Here is an 8,804-nt window from a genome sequence, read left to right on the forward strand (position 1 = left end):
ACCAGACTCTCCAAAATACAATTATTTGATTTTAATAGATTTAAAATAGAAAAAAGATTTAAGATACAAATTTTGCTATAAAAAAAATAAAAATAATCTCCCATATTTTAACACAACTGAAGTCAGGTGATAGCAGCATAGAAAATAGTGTACATTATATTACTATATTAATTTAAACAGTATTAAAAGTAGAATTGTATTGCTTTAATTTAACACAGATAATCCACTATACTTAGTATTTGTTCATCATTGACACAATTTAGAAATCTGAGGGAGAGTCTGACAGTACCCAGCAAGCACGGTCAGGACCTGGACGAATTAGTGACGTCTCGATTGTGGCCAGATCAAGTCAAACCAAGACTAGTCAGATCTGGCCCAGAATATCACCTGATTTCAACCAATATAAATTCTGCCCATTAAGACGGACGTCCCTGGATGAATCAGAGAGATCCGATTGAGGCCAGATCAACTTAAGTCATATCATAACTAGTCAGATCTGGCCCAGAATAAGTTATATTATTTAAACTGGTGAAGACGTCCTGGAAATGACGTAAAGATCATCCCCATATGGGCTGTGATCTGGCCTAGTCCTGAACGTCACCGGAGTCACTGGAGGACGTCATCATAACGTTATCATGACGTCATTTGGCTTGCTGGGTAGGAATTAAGTAGAGAGACAGTGTAGGACAGTGGTTCCCAAAGTGAGGTCCGGGGACCCCCAGGGGGGTCCATTTAGTTCCATTTGTACACTCAGAGTTAAATTAACTTTGATTTTACAATAGGTCCCAGAGATAGAAATGGCAATAGGGGAACGTAGCCCAATTCAGGTCAAACCGGGGTTCCTAAATGAGTATCATTTTGGGGGTCCTTGACAAGAAAAAGTTTGGGAACCACTGGTGTAGGAGACAAACAGGAAAGCTGAGAGACTCACCGGCTTGCCAAGAGACATTTATTATCATTTACAGTGAAGTCCAGTTGTTTATCTGATGGCTTGAGTCAGTTAGCAGGGGTGGGTGTCCAGCCTCATTCAGTGTTGGTTGCTATGAGATGTGCACCAAACATTTGTTTGTTTAAAGCCAGTGATGTCTCCCCTCTTCAATATGAACACTCCTCCATTTCTGTTTGTATTCAGTGTGTATGTATGTATCATGCGACACATCAAGTGGTCATTGATATGTCCGTACACAGACAAAATGTGTCCGTCCGTGGCAAAGACTTGTCCTTTTTTAAATAATGTTCTTATTTTGATCATAAGACCCAATTGCTGAATGTCAGTCTCTAGGTTTTCTTCAGAATATGTATGACACCGTCTGCTTTACTATGACTTTTTAGACTTTAAGGACCCCCATAACTCTGAGTGTACCAATGGAACAGGTCCATTTGGTTCCATTTGTACACTCCGAGTTACAGACCACCTTCGGAACAGCCGATTCGACCGTTATCTCTCTATTGAATAGGCAAAATCATCCGTTAACAGCACCTTCGAATAGGGCCAATATGGCCATACTCACCCTTGGCTGAACATAGCCTGGTCAAGGTTTCCCCCTGGTGGACGTGTCATTTCCAACTATTGTCGGTGCATGGAAACTAGGGGCTACTAATATATACTATTCTCTGCCTATCGGGACGTAACTCGGACGGCGCTGAGTCGGGTCTGGTGGCCGTCGCAAGGCCACCAGACCCGGCGCGCCCCCGTCAGGACATCAGTGATAATGACAATAGGTGATAATGACGTACTGAAACAGTGACTATGCCAGTATGGCCATATTGGCCCTATTCGAAGGTGCTGATAACGGATGATTTCGCCTATTCAATAGAGAGATAACGGTCGAATCCGCTGCTACAGTAGGGCTAGCTCTGTGTTTCGGGTAATATCATTGTCCGCTCATTTGTATGTCTGTGCCAAAAAATGGAATTTGAGAACCATGTCCATCACAAGCCAGCATAGTGATGACCCCTGCCCTGGATACATCACCATTTACATTAAAACAGGATCTGGAAATATTGCTCTATTAGGATTGAGAACAGAACGGTCACTGGTCCTCATAGTAGCGTTGTTTCATGGCTCTGTATTTCCTCAGGAAGTACAGAGCCTCGATCTCTTTGACGACAAACTCTCCGCGGGCGATCATCTGCCTGATCTGTTCTGGGCTCCTCTCGTCTTTGTTTTTGAGAAACGCTGCTCTCAGGCGCTCTCTGAAGTAATCTGCTCCTTTAGGGTACTCCCTGCCCAGGAATAACAGCTACAGACACAGACACAGACACAGACAGACAGACAGACAGACAGACAGACAGACAGACAGACAGACAGACAGACAGACAGACACACACACACACAGTAAGGCTGGGCCTGAGGCTAGTAAGGGTGTAAAGACAAAGATTTAGTCCGGCGGCCGGGGTTATGGGGTGGGAAATTTGGTGTAGTCTTTTTATTATTGTCCTAAAATATTGTCTATATACATACATTCATGAATCCACTTGCTGACCGGCTGTCACTATTGGGCAATCTTTTTTATAGGGGTTTCTTGTGACCCTACCATTAACATCCTATGGCAGGCAAAAATGTCAAACTAGGGGGTTTTCATGATTTAGAATCCATTCCAAGCCTTAGTTTTGCACAAAATGCACTCCTTGGGCGAAGAACTTGATGAGGTCAGCACATTTTGGGCACATTTGGGCAAATGGCTATTGCTGCTTTTAGCCCAAGGAGTGTTTTTTTGTGCAAAACTAATGCTTGGAATAGATTTAGAATCATGAAACCCTCCTAGTTGACATTTTTGCCTGCCATAGGATGCTAATGGTAGGGTCACAATAAACCCCTGTAAAAAACAATTGCCCAATAGTGACAGCCGGTCAGCAAGTTGATTCATGAATGTATTCATGAATCAACAATTCATGTATTCAAGTTTTCATTGTATTCAATGTATTCATTGTATTCATTGTATTCAATGTATTCAATGTATTCAAGTTGTATTCAAATACATGTATACATGTATACATGTATTCATGTATTCAATTCAAGTAGACAATATTTTTAGGCCAATAAAAAAGACTATATACCAAATTAACCACTTTAAACAAAAGAAGCCTGTCGGCTGCCGGACCAATTCAGCTCCAGGAAGAAATGGCTTCATGTTAAAAACAGAATTGAGAAAATCATTATAGCTCGTGTACTATAGGCCTACATACTGTATAGCAGTGGTTCCCAAACCTTTTCATGTCAAGGACCCCCAAATTGACACTAATTAGCCCGCGGACCCCCATTTGAAAAGATATGCCAGGGACCCCCATAAGAGAAGATTTTAAGGCTCTAGCAGTGATTCTCAACCCGTTGAATTTCAAGGACCCCCAGTTTGACATGCATTATTCTACGGACCCCCATTTAATGTCATTTCTATCTCTGGGACCAATGTTCCCTCTAATTTTTTTCCGGTCTGAGCAAACACTCAAACCTCCTGAGCAGACATCAGCAACTACTGAGCAATATCACCTTGACACCAACTATCCAAACGTTAGATAATGCGAAGTGAGCGCCCCTCACTTCACACAGGTGTGATTTTTTTTTCCCAAATGGATTTTGGTATACGAGTGAATCAATGAATAGTTACATAAGGTTGCGCAAGTTACAACATTTTTATTTTATATCAAGGTGGTAGGCTAGCAATTTTAGGAATATTCAGTTAGTATATTAGCCTGGCTCCAGCCCCTGAATCGCTAGCCACGCCCATTAAAAAAATATATTCAGGAGTGAAACGAAATGAAAATTCAGGCTGAGTGTCAGGCTATTAGTATATATCAGTGGTTCTCAACCTTTTCAGGCTGTGACCCCCCAAAGTAATCTTTGAACTGGGGACCCCCCACCCAGACAAGCAACAGAATGGTTCCACAGATAAATATTGTGAAAATATGGGGGGACCCACAGGTTGAGAACGACTGTTATATGAATACTCAATTGTGCATTACATGGGGGGGCATGACAAAACGTAAAAACTTTATTGGGACACACACACACACACACACACACACACACACACACACACACTAAGACGAGTTTGTTGGTGTGTTTTTGAACTCCTAGTTTCTCAGATTGTCGAACGTCAGCAGCCCCTATGGCCCCTCTAAATAAACTGTAAAGTAAATAGAAATAAAGTGTGGGCAAATGTCGACTCGGGATAGGTATTATTACTGTAAAGTAGATGATACTCGGGGGGGAGACAATAACTTTTAAAGAAAAAAAAATGTTTTACACCAGCGTCGGTGTCTGTGCGCGACAGATTTCAGTTGTGCGCGAGAGCATTTGGCCATGTGCGCGCGCGCGCACGGGCGCACCTTAGGGGGAACATTGTCTGGGACCCCAATTTATATTGTAAAATCAATGTTATTTTAACTCAGAGTGTACAAATGGAACCAAATGGACCCGTTAGGGTCCATTTGGTTCCATGTGTACACTCTCTGAGTTACAGACCCATAATGGTCCATTTGGTTCCAAACTATCATTTAGCTGGGGACCCCCTGGAACTCCCTCAGGTACCCCTGGGGGTCCCCGGACCCCACTTTGGGAACCACTGCTGTATAGGGAGGGTATACACAGCCTATCCCTATATAAAAGTTTACACACATTTTTTTTATACAAATAAAATAGTCCAACATAATGGTGGCCATTCACACGTCCATTTTAAAAAGCAATTATGATCAAATACAATTGTATTTGTGTGTTTATGTGTTCTGGCTTTTTGATTGATTGATTGATTTATTAACAGTTTGCAGAATGACAGTACATTTCAAGTACAACTCCAAAAACTGTTAACAGTGAGTGGACGACACCATAAAGCATTACACTTGTTTACAATAGGGCCCACCATTGGCTGGCTGTATGCCCAGATATGGTCTTCTATAAAATGGTACTGTTCGTGACATGGAAGCAACGATTAAAGTGAATTATATGTCCCCGTTTGACAAGTAGCCTATGAGTTTAACGATCCGACACAAACTTACAGTTTTATAGAGTTGGACAACTTCACCTCTGAGCGGGTTGGACATGCTTACAGAGGAGGTCCGTCCGTCTACTCTACTGGAACGAAACAACATGTCATAAATAAACATATCAGCGGTCAGCCTAGGCACGATAGACAGCAACAACAACTATAGTAAACCCTCTAATAGAAAAAAATATAATTAATCGCAAATAACAGAAGGGGTTGTGGTCTAGTTAAATTAAGACTTTGAATCAGTAACAAAACTAGCCCCTCTCGGAACCCTCGTAAAAGGTTTCTGACATTTGGATGAAAAGGTAAACATCCAAATGTCAGAAACCTTTTACGAGGGTCCCGAGAGGAGCTATAACAAAACTATAGCTGAAAGTTAACAGTTGGTCAAGTTAAATGACCTCTGAATGGAGTCAAAAACAGACTCAATTAGACAATATCGTTTATAATTACTTGGTTGAGAGTTGAGACGCATCACGAAAACAGCGAGCTTCAGCTTCAAGGTTACTGTTTACTTTTTAGGTGTCACAACTTCCGGTTTACTGTGAAAAGATCAACTACTAGACAAAAATACCAAGGATTCGTCAGTGATGTCATGTCACTAACTAAGCTTCGTCATGGTTTCTCCTTGAGTACATTTTTATTTATGGTTATTTCTTGTTGTCCATGTTGTGCAGCACTTTGTGCAGCACATTACTGTATATATTTTTTATATTCCCTCTATATAGTGTTTGGTTAGTTACATTAAGGGAACAAAATAATAAAAAACTAATAACAATTTGTTGCAACATGACAACAATGTAATTTAAAGGTATATTCAGTGATTTCACTTAATTCAAATATTTTTTTTTATATATTCTACTATAGAGTGTGCTGACCATTGAAACTTTGCCCAAATATGGAGTTATACACCACAGATACATACATCATAGGTGGCTGACATAACATACTGGCCACATGAAATCCAGAATCCACATGGGAGTCATACATACTCCTGGCCAAAGGTGTGCTGAGCAGAATACTGTGTTCACTGTCAACAACTCTCCTTTTCACGCTCTGCAACGCAATGGCTTCGGATGATGTTTCCAAGCTGGCCGATGTTTTGTCCAAGACCCATGTCAGGGATGAAGAATTGAGCTACAAAGGTCTGGGGCTCAAATTGGACAACGCAGAGACAGTGAAGGAGTTGGTACACAAGATTGAGCAGTACCAGGGTCTCCGGGCATTGCGCTTGGAGGGGAACACAATTGGCGTGGAAGCAGCACAGGCCATTGCCAAGGCCCTCAAGCACAAAGACCAACTTCAGAGATGCCACTGGAGTGATATATTTACTGGACGACTACGCTCTGAGATCCCCACAGCCTTGAGATCGTTGGGAGGTGCACTGATGAGTGCAGGGGCCAGACTGACAGAGTTGGACCTGTCCGACAACGCCTTTGGTCCGGATGGGGTGAAGGGCATCGAAAACCTGCTGAAGAGCCCCACCTGCCACTCACTGAGGAAGCTAAGACTCAACAACTGTGGCATGGGCATCGAAGGAGGCAAGATCCTGGCAGCAGCACTGACCGAGTGCCATAAGCAGTCCTCAGCTCAGGGAGAACCACTCAAACTGAGGGTTTTCATGGCCGGGAGGAACCTTCTGAAGAACGAGGGTGTCACAGCCCTGGCGGCGGCCTTCCAGTTGATAGGCAGCCTGAAGGAGATCCACCTGCCCCAAAATAGCATTAACCACCTAGGCATCACAGCCTTGGCCTCAGCCATACAGCTCAACCCGGAGCTCAGCATCCTAAACCTCAATGACAACACCTTCAGCAAGAGAGGAGCGCTGGCCATGGCTCAGGCTCTGAGGCATTTGAAGAATGTCCAGGTGATTAACTTTGGTGACTGTCTGGTCCGCTCTGAGGGAGCCATTGCCATCTCAGCTGTCCTAAGAGAGGGATTGCCTAATCTCAAGGAACTTAACCTGGCTTTTGGGCAGATCACTGATGCTGCAGCTCTAGTCGTGGCACAGGCTGTCACAGACAAACCTCATATGGAGAAGGTGGATCTGAATGGTAACTGTCTGGGAGAGGAAGGCTCTGAGGCACTGAAGGAATTCATGGAAAGCATGGACAAAGGAGACATGCTGGCCTCTCTCAGTGATGACGAAGGAGAGCCTGACGACGATGAAGAAGAGGACGAGCATGAAGAGGATAACGAGAATGAAGAGGACGACGATAACGGAGTGGAGGAAAATGTAGAGAAAGAAGGGGATGAAAATGAGAAGGAGAATGGTGTGTCAAATGGGGAAAGCTTTTTGACAAAACCTCAGAGTTCAGTAGAGGTGGAGTCTTTCCTGAACAGCCCTTCTAGCGACAAACTTCTTCAGCTGGGAGAGGAGAGGACACTTCTAATACAACAGGTGGATGTGTCAGACCCAGATAAGGCTGCGGATATTCTTCTGAAGATCTCCTCTGTCTACAGTGAGCAGCCAGAGACCAAGAGAGTGGTTCTAGAAACCATCAATGCTGTGTTTAAGAGGCTCTTTTCTGGTTCAACCCTCCAGTCCTACTGCTTCCTCTCCAGCGTACTGGTCCTGATGGGACTCCTCAAGGGTGAGGGAAAAGGCAGGAAGTTGCATGTTGTTCCAAGTCATCTACGGTGTCTGGAACATGCTGTCCAACAGGAATACTTCCCCCAAGACCATGCCTCACTGCTGCAGATCTTCCTCTGCAAGAATGACAAGGTTCTTAAGTCAGGTGGTGGCGCCACACATAGTCTGTGGACCCCTGGAGAAAAGGTGCTCTCCAGAATGGTGAGTCTGGCCACCTCACCAACCGTCTCAACCACTGCCAGTACTAAACCCCCCAACACACAGTGCACTGTACCGATGGACACTACCGACAAGGCAATGGAAGCTTTGCACTTGGACAAGGGACAGGGGACATAAGAAGTGGATGTACACTCATGACACACGTTTACGGTGTGGCTCTGTATGAGGCCAAAAATAACGGCAGTGGGTCGGCGGTCGCACACACCAAGTCTTCAGTTCAAAATATTTATTGCATTTTTGAACGGGGACAAACGTTTCGGCTATCCAGCCTTCATCAGTGTGGAGAGTGACTGAATGTAGGTTCCTTTTGCTGGCCTCTTCTGTAAGAGGCCAGCCATGTAGGTCAGTCCTTTTTGAGGGGTGCTAACGGCTCCAACATGTGACTTTGTATTTTTGGGTGTCTATTAATCGGTAGCAGCATGGTTACTCTGGTTACCGCCATTGTCTCCACCAGGCCGAAGGCATGGAGAGAGAGTAGCCTATGTTTTACACTCTGTGTCCCCGTCCGTGAACAGCTAATCTCTGGCACCGTTAACCTGGTCGATGCCACATTTTGCACACACACTCCCTGGATGCCAAGCGGCCTGTTATAGCGCCACCAGGTGGCCGACTTTTGCAAAACATTTTTTGATATTAGCCTACTCCTCCAGATTCTGTCCAAAAATCCTGCAAATCGTTACACACTATCTCTATAGTCATGTGTGGATCTGTCCGATATTTCATATTACATCAGCTTTTAAAGTTTGCAGGATTGGCCCTTTTGAAACAAAAAGCCTCAAATCATGAACGCAGCGTGCAATTTACGTGAAATCTTTCACAGACTTTCCTACTAGGCTGAGGAATATATCCCACCCTTTTCACATTGGCCTGTTTTAGCGCCACCAACAGGTGGATTTTTGCAAAACACATTTTTGGAACTAAATGCCTCAAATCGTTCAATTGCCATCAATGGTGTAAGAACAAATGGCACCGTTTTCACATTGGCCTATTATAGCGCCACCAGGAGG

General features: G+C 43.9%; 2 protein-coding genes and 1 long non-coding RNA gene across 4 annotated transcripts; 2 read left to right on the plus strand and 1 right to left on the minus strand.

Annotated features, from left to right (window-relative positions):
- The first annotated feature begins 140 nt into the window (after window positions 1-140).
- Window positions 141-1,218, plus strand: LOC306923094. The gene is made up of 2 exons (XR_013789999.1): window positions 141-881; window positions 926-1,218. It is a non-coding gene; the product is annotated as an uncharacterized lncRNA (long non-coding RNA).
- On the minus strand, window positions 935-5,541 carry lyrm5b (LYR motif containing 5b). 2 transcript variants are annotated; one of them, XM_079501107.1, is made up of 3 exons: window positions 5,439-5,541; window positions 4,996-5,071; window positions 935-2,243 (listed from the first exon to the last, which is right to left on the minus strand). In XM_079501107.1, exons 2-3 carry the CDS (start codon window positions 5,038-5,040, stop codon window positions 2,034-2,036), a joined length of 255 nt encoding a protein of 84 aa, XP_079357233.1. In that variant the 5' UTR covers window positions 5,041-5,071; window positions 5,439-5,541; the 3' UTR covers window positions 935-2,033. The 2 variants fall into 2 exon arrangements, with proteins under 2 accessions (XP_079357233.1, XP_079357234.1); XM_079501108.1 differs by having other exon boundaries at window positions 4,996-5,068; window positions 5,439-5,513.
- Window positions 5,542-6,051: 510 nt separating this feature from the next.
- LOC306923245 (ran GTPase-activating protein 1-like) lies at window positions 6,052-7,914 on the plus strand (the record flags this gene model as incomplete). The annotated part of the gene is made up of 1 exon (XM_079501277.1): window positions 6,052-7,914. The coding sequence occupies one exon, from the start codon at window positions 6,052-6,054 to the stop codon at window positions 7,912-7,914; it is 1,863 nt and encodes a 620-aa protein (XP_079357403.1).
- Between the last annotated feature and the right edge of the window lie 890 nt (window positions 7,915-8,804).

The sequence above is a fragment of the Electrona antarctica genome (genome assembly GCF_951216825.1).
Source record: "Electrona antarctica genome assembly, chromosome: 5".
Taxonomy (NCBI): domain Eukaryota; kingdom Metazoa; phylum Chordata; class Actinopteri; order Myctophiformes; family Myctophidae; genus Electrona; species Electrona antarctica.